General features: G+C 36.4%; 2 protein-coding genes across 4 annotated transcripts; one reads left to right on the top strand and one right to left on the bottom strand.

Annotated features, from left to right (window-relative positions):
- Positions 1-1,445: 1,445 nt before the first annotated feature.
- On the bottom strand, positions 1,446-5,996 carry wdr54 (WD repeat domain 54). Its single transcript, XM_082169350.1, has 9 exons — positions 5,213-5,996; positions 4,982-5,044; positions 4,841-4,907; positions 4,644-4,700; positions 4,390-4,517; positions 4,164-4,264; positions 3,287-3,449; positions 3,001-3,075; positions 1,446-2,314 (listed from the first exon to the last, which is right to left on the bottom strand). The coding sequence occupies exons 1-9, from the start codon at positions 5,444-5,446 to the stop codon at positions 2,183-2,185; spliced, it is 1,020 nt and encodes a 339-aa protein (XP_082025476.1). The 5' UTR covers positions 5,447-5,996; the 3' UTR covers positions 1,446-2,182.
- Positions 5,997-9,304: 3,308 nt separating this feature from the next.
- LOC309498264 (uncharacterized protein) lies at positions 9,305-15,730 on the top strand. Of its 3 annotated transcripts, none has more exons than XR_014205897.1 (6): positions 9,305-9,750; positions 9,842-9,907; positions 12,580-13,083; positions 13,165-13,801; positions 14,107-14,197; positions 14,421-15,730. XR_014205897.1 is itself a non-coding variant. In XM_082168857.1 (6 exons), exons 2-6 carry the CDS (start codon positions 9,850-9,852, stop codon positions 14,626-14,628), a joined length of 990 nt encoding a protein of 329 aa, XP_082024983.1. In that variant the 5' UTR covers positions 9,322-9,750; positions 9,842-9,849; the 3' UTR covers positions 14,629-15,730. The 3 variants fall into 3 exon arrangements, 2 of the variants coding, with proteins under 2 accessions (XP_082024983.1, XP_082024984.1); XM_082168857.1 differs by having other exon boundaries at positions 9,322-9,750; positions 13,673-13,801; XM_082168858.1 differs by lacking the exon at positions 9,305-9,750 and having other exon boundaries at positions 9,759-9,907; positions 13,673-13,801.
- Positions 15,731-17,338: the final 1,608 nt, after the last annotated feature.

Here is a 17,338-nt window from a genome sequence, read left to right on the forward strand (position 1 = left end):
ATCTATGCACCAGTCTGCGCACACGTCAGATCAGATCACTCGGACATGGCTGTGTATAAGAGGTAAAAACGATATAAATACTGTTCGTTTTCTCACACAAACCGCTTGTTTCGTGTCTTAGGCCATCAATGTGTACTTACGATGGGGAATTGTTTAATTTGGACTCTGTGCTTGCTCTTTGAGGTGATGACCATAGACCTGCATTATATGACTGACAGACAAGAACGGTTTGACCTAAAAATATCAAAATTGAAACTACTGTGGAAAAAAAGACACCTACATCTTGGATGCCCTTGAGGTAAGCTAAAACATACCAAAAATTCATTTCAAAGTGAACTATCCCTTTAAGTGCAATAAATCCACCTAAGTGTAAAAAATGAGCATCTAAGTTTTTTCCACTGGAATTGCATTGTGCCATGCAGACTGGCAGTTCCCATATGAAAACACTGCGACCCCCTGGAGGCCACAGATCTGATGTGTCTGGAAAGCACTATTGAATTTCACACAGCCTGTAAACCAGCCATAGTGTTTATAACCACAGATCCCACTAAACACAATGACCTTAAACACATCTCACTGTGCTCCAATGCCACACGGCAGCGTTACATAATTCCATTAAACCCACAGCTAATGGAGGTCTCATCGACACTCTCTGGACTCTCTTCTTCTCCGTCCACCATCAAATATGATGGTCAGCGCTCTTTTCTCAGTCTATTAGGTCTGTCCCTATATGTGTCATTGATATTCACTCTCTCTTAATAACAGATATAGGGCACACACAGTGTCATCCATAGGACAAAGTTAAAAGTCTTACATAAGAGAGCATGGGGTGTTTTATCAATAACAAGCTGGCAAGGGAGGTCATGTGTGGATAATACATGAGGGAACAACAGACTAACAGTACGGGCACAAATATTATGGTGGAAATAAAGTCAAATGAGCATAAAATATTTCAACAGATTACTGATAAAATAGCTTGGCGTGATAATGCGCATTCCTCTGGTGTTCTGCTTTTACCTAAAAAAGAGAAACCTACACAAATGACTGATGTAATGACAACAAAACATTACAGTGTGATAACGGTGTAAATCAAGAACAAGGACTCATCAGGGCCTCATGGATTGAATTTAACAGTGATGAATATATTAGTCAAGGATTTAAAAAAATGCTGCTTAAATAAAAAAATGATCTTGTTAGAAAACTACAAAACATCAAATGTGTTGAAGTTGATCAAAAATGTACGAGTTCACAGAGATGACACTGAAGACAATTAAACCATTGCACACAGGACTCTTACCCTAATTTATGCTGGATATGTTCTATGATACGTCTTTATATATGTTTTAATAATGATCTCAAATGTTGCAAATGTTCACAAAACATTAAAGATATAAGATCTATTGCCATCTACTGGTACACATTTCTAATTGCAATAAAGGCCACAGTCAATGAGTGAAACCTATTTCTTTATTTTTTTAAAGTTTGCTGAACTGTCACTGACAAATGCTTACAATGAAACAGAGAATAACAAAAACTAAGACAACGACACAAAATATAAAATATTTGCTTTTACGTCAAGTTGAAATAATTATCTAGATACAATGTGATTATTTCAAAGGCTATCAGACAAATATAAAGAACATTATAATTCCCTTTGGAAAAAAATAGCCTCTGCAATTTTTATAATATTACACATTAAATAAAATATATTTTGATCATTTCTGTGTTCAGAATCACAAATATGATTACATTCCATTTGATTCAATTGCAGACCTAAAATGTTTCATTGAGGTAAAATACATTTTTCAGTAACACTTTAGTAAATATATTTACTAAACAAATTATATAAGGAGCAAAAAAAAAAACAGAACTACCTCTTCTAACATTTGTTTACATTGATACTTCTCTACCCAGATTATAAGGCAATCTATATGTTCTCTTGTTATGCATTTTACCTCAATATCAGAGCACAAAAGTGTATTTTTGTATGCATTACAACTGTCAGTCATGTAGACAAACTTAGCACAGCCTCCTAGTGTTCAAGTGGGCCTTTTTAGGCAATTTCAGGTAGTGTCTTTCGGTTTTAAGAAAACATTCTCTGCCCCCTGACACTGCCTATCATGCACACCAATTTATTCACAAATATTTAGTCAAGACATGACCTTGCATGATGTAATGCTGATTAGGCTTGCGTGTAGCGAATGATCTCACTCAAGTCATAGCCGGTCACTGCAAATGCGTAGCCGTCCCCATCACAGAACTTGGCTCCACAGATCTGTGTGTCAGTCACACACTCATTGTACATGTGCTCGATCTAGAAAGGGCAGAGAAATGCAGAGTCTATCTGAAATCAGCTGAACACACATAAAGTGCTTTGCAACACTGAATACTCCAGAACAAAATATCAAGTCTAATGTTTTTATTTAATGTAACTACTAATGCAGTTCTAGTGCATGTACACTACCGTTCAAAAGCTTGGGGTTGGTTACGATTTTTTTTTTCATGTTTTTTAAATTCTCTTTGCTCACCAAGGCTGCATTTATTTAATCAAAAATACAGTAAAACAGTAATATTGTGAAGTATAATTACAATTTAAAATAACTGTGTTCTATTTGAATATATTTTAAAATGTACTTCATTCTTGTGATGGCAAAGCTGAATTTTTAAGTCATTACTCCAGTCTTCAGTGTCACATGATCCTTCAGAAATCATTCGAATATGCTGATTTACTGCTCAAGAAACACTTATTATTATTATTATCAATGTTAAAAACAGTTGTGCTGCTTAATATTTTTGTGGAAACCATTATTCTTTTCAAGATTCTTTGAAGAACAGAAAGATCAAAAGAACAGCATTTATTTGAAATAGAAATAATATTAACATTATAAATGTATTTACTGTAACTTTTGATCAATTAAATGCATCTTGCTGAAGAAGAAAAAAATAACCCAAACTGACCCCAAAATCTGAAATGCAGTGTATGTCTGTGAAGGGTTTTACCTCTACACTGTTAGTCTCTGGGGTCAAGCTCAGATGCCACACTCTAACCCAAGAGTCTTCTGCAGCAGAGAGCAGCTTTTTCATTAAACAAAGGAAAACAATATCAGTATATGAGAGTTTACCATTTTAAGAATACATCTGAATATGAAAAACTTCATTTAATTAAGCCTATTTGTGCTCAAAATGTATTTAAATAATACGATTACTAGACTCAAAGTGCACATATGTACTGATCCATACATTAATTGTAAGACACACAGACTGTACTGTATACATCTTTTCTCACCAGGCCAGTGAATGGAGCGATGTCCAGTGTGTAGATCCAGCGTGCATGAGCATTGACCTCTGCATGCAGTATACCCGTGACCGCCTCATACAGACGGATCTGTCCTGTCCCATAGCCGGCGATGACTGTGCCCTTCCACAGTTTTACTGAAGAACAACTTGTGCTGAGAGAAGAAGAAGATACACATTTGAATATTATGTACTATAATGATGTATTGGTATACTTCATGAAACACAGGCAGAATACGTTTTTGTGTAAACCGTTTGTAAAGTCGTTCTGATGTAAATTTTCAGATTCATGAAGCGGTGCGTTTTATGTTCTTTTAGGCAAACTGACACTGCATTTTGATAACACTTACCATAACAATATATAATCACAAAGTTAATTAATTATCCAATTAGTTATATGTAACTATAAATTTCACTGATAAACAAAAATCAGTGAGTTTTTACTATAGAACACGATCATTCGGAGCACCAGCATTTGTCAGCAAACTTAACACATTAATCAAATATTTTTTGTTAAAAATATGGCCAATTATTATTTTGCATCTATGCAATATACTGGTGCCAAACCTAAGAAGGGAATCCAAAAGATCCCACAGGATTCTTGTACACATAATTCACATATTGTCGTAATTCATGGGTGGGAAGAATGCCAATTAAAAATCAGCGTGCATGCCATGCCGTGCATGCTCCCTATTTATAAATTATTAGAATTCACTTGTTTGACTATCAAATCTCAGGTTTACAAAGTGTTTCCAAATCCGTAGGAGAATTTTTGGTTAGGACCACTTTACGTTCAAAGTATATAGAATACACTCCTAAATAATGAAACCCATGGTCTCTTGTATGGTGAGTGTAACTTCCTAACATACTCAAAACCAGGGATCTTGTTGAGCAGCTGAAAATCCTCTCCTGATTTCCACACACACAGGAGACCAGAGTCATCAGCGCTTACTAAATCAGCAATGCCCTCCTGAAAAAAGAGGCCAATTTAATATTAAAACATTTGAGCCACCAGTAATTTAAATCAACTGAACCAAACATGACAAATAAAACAAATGAAATGGTTTACAAATGAAAGTTATTAGAAATTAATACCAGACTTCCTGAGCACTCAGAGGCCATGTCTGTAATGGCCTCTTTGTGTTCCTCCAAAACCTCAGACAGGGTGATGTTACTGCCTTTACTGGGAACGTCAAACACCAGCACTGAGCCAGATGAGACCCCTGAAAAAAGTGTGAGGAATGGAAAGCGGCACTTTTAGTATACACACTAAGGAAATATATAAATGGCTTGCTTAGAACAGACAGATATTTACTATATATCCACTGCTGACAGATGAAGCTACTTACCTACACAAATGTATTTTTCCCGCACCGCTGCAATCCCTCGGGCAAACACTGCCTTAGCTGGGAAATTACAACAGATAATGTCAGTTTTATTAGGTACGCAATTAGTCACAACCAATTTCACACAGTTCTTTCTTCAAATTAGGTGAAAATGAATAAACACGTTTACGTTATTTACGGAGACAGGGGTGTGTACTGACCTGTGGGGGTCTCTGGTGTGTCCAGGGCATGCCAATAGACCATAATCGATCCATCTGATTCATACATCTGATGAATAAACATAGGCCTAGTTTAAGTCATGTTTCCCGTGCATGTAAAGAGCATGGCAACACTTGACCAACCTGAATTCCTTTCTGAGAAGTGAGAACTAGAAGATCTCTTGAGGGCAGGACACACCAGGCTGCCTGTCAGACAAAAATCAGAGTTAATTATGATCTAGGGTTAAATGTTAAAACAATGAAAAAGTACAAATACTATCAGAATACCAATTTAGAGTGTTAAAATAGTGACAGCATTCAAACAAAACTGCACTAAAAAACAAGATAATCAACAGTGGACTCAAATCCTCTTACCTGCATGATGAGTGAGGAGCTGGTGGTCACGTTGGCCTCTTTAGATTGCAGCTGTCGGTGGGAATAGTTCAGGCCGTCCCAGGACGCACTGACCATGTTTACCACGTTGGCGTGGACCACCGTGAAATAGGTGAGGCAGCGCGGCGCGATGCGCAGGACGCTCAGGTTGTTGTAGAGCGCGGACGCGCTGCTCTTTATCGGAATGCTTTTCTCTTTGTGGTACATTTTCGCCATTTTTGAAGAGTAGGGATGTTGTTTCCGAAATGCGAAGCGTTACTTGGAAATCAGTTCCAAACAAAATGGACAATTGCAAATCCTGAGAGTTTCTTGAGACTAGAGAATTAGGGCGGTGCTGTTCAAACCAACACTAAATCGGATTTTAGAGGTAACGTTATGTCCAGCCTGGTTCAACGCGGCAAGATGTAAAGTATAAAATACTGCTTCTTTTCAGTAACAACACACTGACATTTAATTAATCCCAGACATTATTATTTACCATGTAATCGCGCGTGAGACATAAATAACGGTAATTATAGCCAAGCCTGAATGAAGGCAGTTGGGTTCTCCTGTTAATCCTCTTCGTTTCAGTGCAACTAGTTGATAGAATGGCGCCTCATATGGAAATAACATACGCAGTTTCGCATGTTATTAGACCAGTCAACGTCGGAGAAGAGGTATAATGGATATTTTTTTGTGTAATTGTATTCAAGCAAGGTCTCATCACCATCTCGCGTCTCTTGCAGCCATAGTGACGGAGCAGACATGTGTACCTGTGTAGAACGTCACAATTATCTGCGGTTCACGGAGTGACGCACGCTTCTGAGCGTCTTAAAGACATAGGCTACAGCTTTTTTAATTATTATTTGCTCTATCTATCTATCTATCTATCTATCTATCTATCTATCTATCTATCTATCTATCTATCTATCTATCTATCTATCTATCTATCTATCTATCTATCTATCTATCTATCTATCTATCTATCTATCTATCTATCTATGGTTATATCACTGTATGTTCATTTTCAAAAAACAATTTAAAAAAATCCATATATTGTTTCAAACAGATGCTATAATATGAATAGTTTCATAGGTTGTATTGTTTAGGGAAAATATTGGATTTATAATCAATATCTAATTACCATGCTAAACAATATTTTGTACAATATAATGAACCTGAACCTTTTTGTAAAATATGTTCTGAAACAGCAGTGCTAAAATGGTTCATCATAATAATGTTTCTATAAAGCTCAAATGATGGTTGACATGACAAATTTGTGTTTGCTGTATTTCTAATGGATTGATTTTAGAGTGGACTAATATACAAGCATTTATTTGTCTTCTCATGTTTGCTGGTGTCTACAAATCTCACAATGAAGCCACAACTATGGCATGCTGAATCAGGGAGGGTGATTTTTTTCGGGCCATCATGCCACTGTGCAATTTTCAAAAATTATTAAGGGTCATCCGATTTGATGACAAAGAAATGATGTGCCAGGAGAGAACACAACAAACTGTTAGTGACAGATGGGAAAAATGGCTTTAATGGATTTAATACAAGTAAAGCTGTCAAATATTGCATTAAAATCTTGGCAGTCTGTAATGCCAGTACAAGCTATGCCTGGAATTTGCCAGTCTACACAGGAAAATTGGTGGGGCACAGCCTGAAAGAAATCAGGGCAGATGCATTGTACTCCAAGTGACAGCTGCTCTCCAGGGACACACAACGTGCGACTATTTCTTCACATTGCATGCCTTTTGCACAGAGCTTCTTCAGAGAAAATTGACCATGGTTGGAACTGTGTACAGGAACAAGCCAGAGCTCCCACAGAAGACAAATTGCTGGCCTATGGCACTGTTTTTCAACATGCTGGATGTTTCCATTGGTTTCTTTGTGCTGTGGAAGAAAAGAAATCATTCCCAGAATTGAGGGTAGAGCTACCAAAAGAAGAAGAAGAAAAAAAACCCCAGCTCTAACTGGTAGAGCTAGAGAACACTGGTGCACAAATATACCCCTCATAAGAAGATGACACATTCCTTGACACTCTGAGTCTGATGAGGAGAGCACACAAAAAATAGCCTTCTGATGAAGAGGATTATGATGCAGATCATCACCTTCTCAACAGCTTGGGAAAATATACAGCCTTCTAGTGGTTAAACCATGTCATTACATTTTATTCAGTTTTCCCCCCTCCACCAGATGGCACTAATCTGCCTCGTATGAATAAGATACTTTTGCTTGATTTTTTACTAAAATAATGCATTAAGTGAAGATAGAACAAAATGTATTTTTATTTTATAATATTGTACAAAAATGAATTGTGTATAAAAAAAAATCCCCAGCCCAAAATACAAAACAAGTGCTTTAACTTTATTAAAGTTACATTATTAAAATATATATATATATTATGATTATTGTTTCTGGTGATTTAAAAAAAAAAAAATTTTTACCTTAACCCTTAAATGCATGAATTATGATAACCACAGTCAGGATGTTTCCTTATGTGTTTTTGCTGCTTCTAGGACATGAAAAACAAGATTTGAAATTTTTTTTTAATTCTTTTTTTACACATATTTAGCATTTTACATAAATTGTACACATATGTTATCAATTTAACAATGACACAATTCCTTGAATGTTACTTGATGTTACAACAACAAAGACATTAAAAAAAAAAAAAAATTTAATTGCAAGTCTCCTAGGATAGAAGGAATGGATGGATATTCCAAAGGCCATCTTGGTTTGGAGAAGAAAAAATCCACAAAGGATTGCCACTTGTATAGGATCATGCACTATGTGCAACTATGCCATAATGCATACACAAAATGGCTTTTTAAAAGCTGTCCACTGTAGTGACCTCTGTGTAAAAGGGTTAATAGCCTATACAGATTTAGTTTTTCAAACAAACAAAACCACATATTATTTGTTTTGGGGTTTTTTTTGCCACTAAAAAAATAAAGATTATCCTAATTACACTTTTTGCAGCACATTGACAAACAAGAGGCTGCCTGTAACCCTCCTACATACAGATATCAAAATCTCTTTTGATATTCAGTTGTGAAAGATCTAATTGTTAGCACTCTGTGGGAGGTACAAATGTTCCTCCTTCTGAAAGACCTGAGCAGAATGTTTTTCTTTAGGCCTCTCAATGAAAATCAAAGCATTTTCCCTAAACAAAATACCAAATTCAAAATCAGAAATTTCCATTAAAAAAAAATAATAGAAAATGTTAGCAGTAAAACAGTTACAGTAGGCTATGCAACAAAACACACAATAACCTCAGTTGCTTACCACAAAAGTAGCATATACTGTATGTGTGCATTTGAAGACAGCAAGGGGGAGGAACAAATGAATGACTTTGTGTATAAGAGACCTGCCAGAGAGGTTGTGGGTATGGGGCTTGTGAAGGTGAGCATGGGCCCCATCATGTAATGGGCATCAGAGAGAGGGAAGGCAGAGTCCAGGCAATCTTTTGACCATGTGATGAAGACAGAAAACTGCCCAATTACAGTCACTGATCTCAATCAGAAATAGTAGGCCAATTATGCAATTCAGATTCTGTAAGAACATTCTTTGAGAAAACTCTGCAGGATATGTTGTAGGGCTACAGCATTGTGTAGCTAAATGACATTACTGATAACACAATTCTTAATTTAAAGTTTTGTTCCACGCTCAGAATAGACAAATATCCTGACTTTGATGTGATATTTTCATGGATCACATCTTTGACTGAATTTTGGCTGGTATGACAGTTGCATGTCTTCTTGACTGAGACCTATGGTGTGGATGTAGTATCATGCTCTAGTCTACTCGCTTGTCAGCCAAAGGCTAATTTAGGCTATTTGGTTAGCAAAATAGTAATAGAAGTACAAAGATAAATTATCTCCATAGAGCATAATATCGTAAAAGTGTTTATTTCCTTTTCAAAAGTGGCATTTCGGAGTGATTTTGTAGCATTATTTTACTCTGTCTGCACCATAGAAACACAAATAGGTGGAACAATTCTGAAGTGTTTTTTGCTCACACTCCCATTCTTTTTAAATACCGTGTGACTCTGTCGACGCCAACTTAGCAACAACACAGCAACGGGAACAGAAGCTCTGTCATCTCAGCCTGAATGGAATGCCATTCAAATGGCTGAGCCTCATAAAATGAGCATTCTCTTTGTAAATCTTCTGTAGATTACAGTTAAGTTTCCCCTCACTATTATTGTTTGGTGATGTTGAAAATACACGTATTTTACATTAATATGCAAACTCGAGTTTCATGTAGGCTAATGTGCACAAACAATGGTTGTTGTCGTGATTCCCTTAGTTTTACTGTCTTTCCCTCAACTTAGCAGAGCACTTAATTGCCTTTCATCGTCTTTTGTTAATTAGTATTCTGTACTCACTCTTTGAACATTTTTGCGCTTCATGCGCCATAAATTTCCAGTCTTCTTTCAAGTGAAAATCTGTAGCGCTACAGTGTCAACTATCGGGTGGATCAACATCGTCACTCTTCACTTTCTGCTTTGCTTTAGGGGGATATCAGGCGCGGTGAGAATTATTACTTTACTCTGTATTTGTATCAGAACAGCTAACTGTAATATGAAAGTCTAATATTAGTGTTGTTATTGCGCCGTTATAGCCGGGGTGATGGATGTTGTTTGGAGAGGATTGTGCACTTTTGTTCTCACAACGCTTGTTTTTGAAGGTAAAGAGCATCTTTATTTCGATGTTTAAACGGAAATAAAATGTGTTTTTATTGTATTGTTTGAAAAGAACAAATCTCATTTGTTGTTAAAATTTTTTGTCATTATATTAGTAGCCTACCATTTGTCAGTAGAAGTCGCTAAAGAAGTCGTATTACAGAAACTTCCTGTCTTAATAGGCAACTTGACTTAAGATTTAAAAAAGTGCAATTTCCTAAAGGAAATTACAGTTTTTCTCAGTCGCTTTGGTGCATTTCTCACATCACTATTTACATTTGCACAACAGTTAGTTCAAACTCCACAACATTTAGTCATTTGTGCACATCAATAGTAGCAGTTTCTCATTCCTTTCAACAAATTGCAAATGCTTTTGGACATGCATCAATTGCTTTCATACAACTCTCTGCTGTTTTATAACATTATCATTTGCTTATGTCATGTCAGTCAAAATTAACTGTACTTGTAAATGCTGTATAGTCATTCCATATAACACTAATAGTCCTCATTTCATTGCTTGAGTCATTACATACAAAAATGTTGAACTAGTTGTCAAAATCTTAATTTACAGTTTTTCTCAGTTGCTTTGGTGCATTTCTCACATCACTATTTACATTTGCACAACAGTTAATGCAGTTCTCAAAACAATTAGTACAAACTGCAAAACCTAGTTGATAACCTGCAAAAGCGTGTCACTTGCTCAAAATGGATAACTCATTCCTCAAAAGCAAGTATTTATGTCAATGAAAGTGTCAGTGTCATCAAGATGAAAAGTCCTGACACCATTGTTTATGAACAAGATAGTCAAATGGCTTTGTCATGTTTTCATTGTGACAGTTTACTCTGTAAATGTTTTCCAATGCAAAAAAGTCAGATCTTGGTGACACTACCTGAACATGCTCAAGACAGCACTGTATACTATTTGCACAGCCATTTGAAAAATACAGTAAAGTTACACATTACTGTATTTAGTGAGGTAACTGAATACAAGACACTGAATATGTATGTTTCACATTTTTACTGCATATGCTCTTTGCAATTCTAATTTGTTCACAGCATTGTGCAAAAGAAAAAATACACCCTTATTTCCAACAAACATAAACTCCCTTTGGGTAGAGCTGTGCACAACTGGAAACAATATTGCAGTACATATTGGAACAGAACATACAACATACATAGTACTGTAATCATTCATGCACATCCAGACGTTCCTCTCTGTCTGAAAGCTGAAATTCACCTGAGAGAAATTGTTCAGTTTAGGAGACATTTTCAGAAAAGAAAAAAAAAAGTTTTTTTTTTGCTTTTTTTTTTTTTTGCTTGACACATTTTGACAACTAGTTCAACATTTTTGTATGTAATGACTCAAGCAATGAAATGAAGACTATTAGTTTTATATGGAATGACTATTCAGCATTCACAAGTACAGTTAATTTTGACTGACATGACATAAGCAAATGATAATGTTATAAAACAGCAGAGAGTTGTATGAAAGCAATTGATGCATGTCCAAAAGCATTTGCAATTTGTTGGGAGGAATGAGAAACTGCTACTATGATGTGCACAAATGACTAAATGTTGTGGAGGTTGAACTAACTGTTGTGCAAATGTAAATAGTGATGTGAGAAATGCACCAAAGCGACTGAGAAAAACTGTAAAATCTTAAGTCTCCTAAACTGAACAATTTCTCTCAGGTGAATTTCAGCTTTCAGACAGAGAGGAACGTCTGATGTGCATGAATGATTACAGTACTATGTATGTTGTATGTTCAGTTCCAATATGTACTGCAATATTGTTTCCAGTTGTGCACAGCTCTACCCAAAGGGAGTTTATGTTTGTTGTAAATAAGGGTGTATTTTTTCTTTTGCACAATGCTGTGAACAAATTAGAATTGCAAAGAGCATATGCAGTAAAAATGTGAAACATACATATTCAGTGTCTTGTTCTCAGTTACCTCACTAAATACAGTAATGTGTAACTTTACTGTATTTTTCAAATGGCTGTGCAAATAGTATATAGTGCTGTCTTGAGCATTCGTGTCACCAAGATCTGACTTTTTTGCATTGGAAAACATTTACAGAGTAAACTGTCATAAGGAAAACATGACAAAGCCATTTGACTATCTTGTTCATAAACAATGGTGTCAGGACTTTTCATCTTGATGACACTGACACTTTCATTGACATAAATACTTGCTTTTGAGGAATGAGCTATCCATTTTGAGCAAGTGACATGCTTTTGCAGGTTATCAACTATGTTTTGCAGTTTGTACTAATTGTTTTGAGAACTGCATTAACTGTTGTGCAAATGTAAATAGTGATGTGAGAAATGCACCAAAGTGAATGAGAAAAAGTGTAAGCTGGTTAGGCTACTAAACACATAGGATTTTGAGGATGTTTCTGTAAAAAAGCCCAGACTGTTCACACTTAGTAGGCTACAGCTCCACGTATATGAAAGTTGGCAAATATGTTATTTGCTATAGCTAGTGTTCAAAGGGAAGGATGTCAAGTTGTTTGTTGTGCTGTTAGCAGCAGATACTGTATATGTGAGGTTTAGATGCATGATTAAAGATGTATTTTACCACATAGCCTACTGTCCATATTTGCAATATGAATTTGCCAATGTTACCTAACGTAAGTATTATAAGCTACAATACTGTAATATCTATTTTCCCTTGTAGAAGTTACAGGACTCATGATCAGGAATGAAGAGCTGAGGAAGTGTGTACAGGTAAATGAAGGTCAAGTCAGCAGCAGGTTAACCCTGCAAGAGTGCAGGGCAGATTCAGCTCTGCAAGAGTGGCACTGGAACACAGAGACACGTTCTCTCAGCAACCCGAAGACACAAGGGTGTCTAACTGCACCCCAGATCCAGGAGCATGAGAGTGTTTGGCTGCAAGCTTGCAGCTCTGAGGAGGAGGATCGTGAGGGCCAGACCTGGAGCTGCTCTAAAAAGGGTCTCCTGACATTACACAGCAAGGGTCTACACCTGAGCGTACGTCACGATTCCTCCAAGGTCTTCCTTTCCAAAGATCGTGGGAAAGGCAGCAAGTGGAGGACAATGGCTAATCATACGGTATGCGAGGATACAGACAGCACACATCACGGCCAGAATGTGTTGCAAGAGTCTCAGCAGACACTTTCAACTGGACCCCGAATCCTCACTCATATTCGATATTGGCATTGTAAGAGAGTTAGATTATTAGTTTGTGTTGCATTCCGTCATCCCATCATTTTGATTAATTACATCTCATCCACTTCTTCAGTTAAAACTCCACAGAATTCAGCTGAGTGTCTCTTGAAGGTCACTCCTTTCATACCAGACCATATCATCCTCTGTCATGTGGTTTTTTTTTTTTTACTTTCTCATCTTGTCCTACTAAATTTGATCCAGGGTCCCCACAGTATTGGAAAATCTGGCAATATCAGAGAAGATTGAGTGATATTTAAGTGTAATAAAATGTCACTGACTATTTTTGGTTAGAAGGGTCAGAAAGCCATATTCTCAATTGAGCCACATTCAAATCTCAGGCTGACACAAATAAGTTATCATCAATTATTAATTGTACATAATTATTTACATATCTTAATTCCAAGGATTTTGGTACCTGACATACAGAATGGAATTCCTTCCCAAAAATCTCTGATCATGAACAACTGAAATTGATTGGTCAAAAATGACAGGGTTCCTGTGTGTACATTGACTGTTTTGTTTCTAATAATCACTATGCTGTATAACATAATTGTATAATCTTTTTTTTTACTTTACTTAAGCTGGGAGTAATGGCCAGACCTCACAAATAAAGTCAACTGAAGCGACACAGACTGCAGAGGCGTCGGTTGAACCTAAAAGTAGCGTAGAGCCTGGGGGACCTTCTGTTAATGTTTTTACAACAGACTATGGTAAGTTCTCATCTGTTTCAGAAAGTTTGATTCGTTTTAACAGTTAAATGCTTATCAGTCAGGACACAGGCTATAAACAATCAAACATTCAAAACATTACATTCCCCCCCGGAATAGTTAATTTGCCTTATGTCCACATGAGGGCAGTAGAGGAGAGGAAACCTAAAAACGGTGCCACATCTGTGGTCACAAGCCAACGAAAGATTACTGCATTTTAATGACAGAAAATTAGTAAAAATACAGAAAATGGTGTGGGTAAAAAAAAGAGAATGTTAGTTGGTGATGTATAACGTTTTTAATAACAGGAACAGGCTGGAAAATGACAATGTTGCTTCTAAGCAGTTTGGCCCTGTTACTTGGGTTTGTGATCATCATTCTTAACATTTACCAGAACAGGTAAGATTCTTCTCATTTTTGGTAAATAAACCTTCAAGACATTGTTACCCTGAATGGCAGCTTTTAATTTTACACAGAGAGGAAATTGATCTGTTTTTCATTGTTACGTCACTGATTGTAACTGATCTATGCTGGTTGAAAACGGTTTCATAACAAGGAAATACTCTGTAACAAGTTTTCCTCCTTTATGAGTGGCTGATCTACTTCTTTTCTTCACGCACAGGAGGAAGAAGACTGTGGTGGTGCTGAAATCCTACACTCCGACAGGAGAGGTCAGTCAGCCAGGGTCTCCGGTGCCTAGTGAGAGAGCCCCTCTAACCCGACACCCTATGAAACCTGCTCAGTCCCCCTCCATCCAGCGAGGCGAGATCCTTGTTGAATGGAAAGATGGAACAGTCACGCCACTGTTTGAAACGTATCTAACCGACTAAACAGCATTATGTATAGAAGAAATAAATGTGAGAGTGACCTGTGTATCATAAGAAAACTGACAGAACTGAATTGGTGGCTTTATTAACTTATTACATGGAATGCTTGATTCTGATTCTTATTATTATTTCTTGATACTGACCGCTGTCCAGGGAATCACTGCCAATTGCATGCTCATGCCCAATTTCCATGTATTTATTTATTTGTTGTGTAGCCGTGGAATAAGTGGGATAAAGTTATTGCAAGAAATTATCACAACTTTAACACCAAGGGGCCAGTTGCATAGCCTTAGTTTAAGACAATGTCTTAAGAACTTATACAACCCACTAGCAGTTAGTCAAGAGTCTTGCTTTTCTGTATCAAATTAGACCAATCTACAACTTTATGTAACTGACTAAGAAAAGGTATGAAAAAAAATTGATGACTAACTTGTAAAACTAGTCTTAGCGTTTTATGCAACCGGAATCCAACGCAAAGGCTTCTCACTTGAAATAATTCAAATTCAAATCAATATTTCATGTGCCTTTTTAAAAGAAAAATTACGATTCATTGTGCTATAATGACCGTCTGACTATACGTTCTCCCTTTCATATCCAACATCTTGAAAACAGTCACATCTGTTGGGTGTACTGTGCTCTTGCAAGCAGAATGCCATCACTCTGGTGAATTTTGAAAAACTGAGGTTGGGTTCTGATCAAAGACAATAGTCTGTACCTTGCCAAAAAAGATATAAGGTAACTTCAGGTCAAATACAGATCAAACTTAAAAGATATTCTGTGTAGTTAACAGTGAATGGTTATATAAGCTGCATTCTATATATGTGCATAGGAATGTTCTTTCTTGGAAAACAATAATAACATTCAAAACATGCTTCTAAAATACTGATTTGCCATTGAAGAAACCTGAATGCTTTTATAACAAGTGATGTTTTTTTAGCAGTAATGTAGATTATTTTTGAATTGCATAAGCCTAACTGAAGAAAGTTGTTGTTAGTGTGATTAGGAATTAATGTCAAATTACCTTTTGTATAAAAATAATAATATTATTAAATATCACATGTAATAGTTACATTTAACATTTCCAATAAAGTACTGTTGACTTACACTTAAACTTGCTGTAACTTGTACTGAAGGGGTGGAGGAGCACCACCTTAACTGTTTTTTTCAGATTTATTATCAGAGTAACTTTTCCTGTTTCTTTTGACTCACTGCTTTGTACAGTTCTTCTGCTGAGGACACGAGCTAAGAAATGAAAAACATGTCTGTGCAAGCTTGTTGTTAGGGTGTAAAGCATACATATTTTGAGGGGAGAGAGGTAAATGTGAGGTTGACATGCAAGCATGAAAATCAAAGCCAGAAACACATGGTGTTGCACATTCTCACTTCTTTGAAAAGTATGTGATATTTTGATCACACTTTTAGACTAGTCATATACATGTCACATATAGGACATGTACTTGATTACATTTATAAATCAGTGTTAATTTGATAACTAAACTAAGTATTTGATATACAGTAGTGATCAGTCTGGAGGGGAATTTTGCATAATATTTGCTTTTAATGACACTTCAGGTTCTATTAAACAATCATAATATGAGGAGTATGTTACATTGGGAAAAAGTACACTAAACTTGGTTAAGGTAATTAAGTTGTTTGGCAAGAAAGGCAAACTCCAGCATATAATTAAATATGACTTTTATTGTATTATGCAAAAAAGGTTAATAGTTTGTTGGTTCTCCCTTGTTTTTGATTACAGCAGCCATTCTCCTGGGCATTGACTCACTAACCTTTGTGAATTTGTCATGCAACTTCTTTCCAATCCTCCTTAAGTTCTTTCCAAAGTTAAGCTTTATTGCAGACCTGCATGACTCATCACAATTCAGGTTTATAATTTCCCAAAGGGTTTCAATGGCTTTAAGGTCAGAGGACTGAGGAGGCCATGCACTTAAAGTCTTCAAAATGCTGAGCACACGAACACTTTCATTGCTTGCAACTTTGTTGCATTCGTGGTGTGTTTGGGATCATTATCATGTTGGAAAAGACACATTTGATCTCCGAACAGATCCTCCACTCTTGGCTTCATTGTGTTCAGAAGGATTCTCAAGTATTGGTCCATTTTCAAAGAGCCAGCAACATTGTACATCCTTCCAACACCTGCTGCAAACACGCATCCCCAACCTCTCAATCCAGCCCTTTTGTAGCCCTTGGTTTACAGTTCAAGATGAAATTGGAGGTTGAAAAGAAGAATATCTTTAGAAGCTGAGTTGAGGTGGTCCCACATTCAGGTGATTTCCATCCTGTCAAAATGCTCATAGTCTTTCTTGACCTGCCACAGCACTTTACATTCTGTATTGGTCTCACTGTGCTTTAAAATAATTCTACACATGAGCAATATCCAAAAATGATTGACCAGCCATTTCAACAATATTCTCCTTTCATCTGGTCATTTCCACTAAAACCCACAAAATGGGTGTAATAATGTAATAATATAGTTAATACTTGTTACATAGTGATTTGTTGAATTCTAATGAGAGCAAGATTGGTGTGACCAATTGCCCGATAATGATGTCCACACAAATGATACAACTGAAACGTGGAACACATACAATTAGTTTTACACTCCAGGCACAACTTCACAACATGCATACAAAATATTGAGTAAATATTTATTATGGTTTCGAGGAGGCTTATGAAAGGAAGAAGTTGCGGTTAT

Source organism: Leuciscus leuciscus (assembly GCF_965113295.1).
Source record: "Leuciscus leuciscus genome assembly, chromosome: 5".
NCBI classification, from domain to species: Eukaryota; Metazoa; Chordata; class Actinopteri; order Cypriniformes; family Leuciscidae; genus Leuciscus; species Leuciscus leuciscus.

Excerpts from the sequence above, each read along its gene's own strand:
- wdr54 (XM_082169350.1), bottom strand. The coding sequence starts at position 5,446 with ATGGCGAAAATGTACCACAAAGAGAAAAGCATTCCGATAAAGAGCAGC. Across the intron at positions 3,450-4,163 it reads AACAAGATCCCTGGTTTTGA|CACAAGTTGTTCTTCAGTAA; the intron begins GTATGTTAGGAA and ends TTCTTCTCTCAG. Across the intron at positions 2,315-3,000 it reads CAGAGACTAACAGTGTAGAG|ATCGAGCACATGTACAATGA; the intron begins GTAAAACCCTTC and ends TGCCCTTTCTAG.
- LOC309498264 (XM_082168857.1), top strand. The coding sequence starts at position 9,850 with ATGGATGTTGTTTGGAGAGGATTGTGCACTTTTGTTCTCACAACGCTT. Across the intron at positions 9,908-12,579 it reads CACAACGCTTGTTTTTGAAG|AAGTTACAGGACTCATGATC; the intron begins GTAAAGAGCATC and ends TTTCCCTTGTAG. Across the intron at positions 13,802-14,106 it reads TGTTTTTACAACAGACTATG|GAACAGGCTGGAAAATGACA; the intron begins GTAAGTTCTCAT and ends TTTTAATAACAG.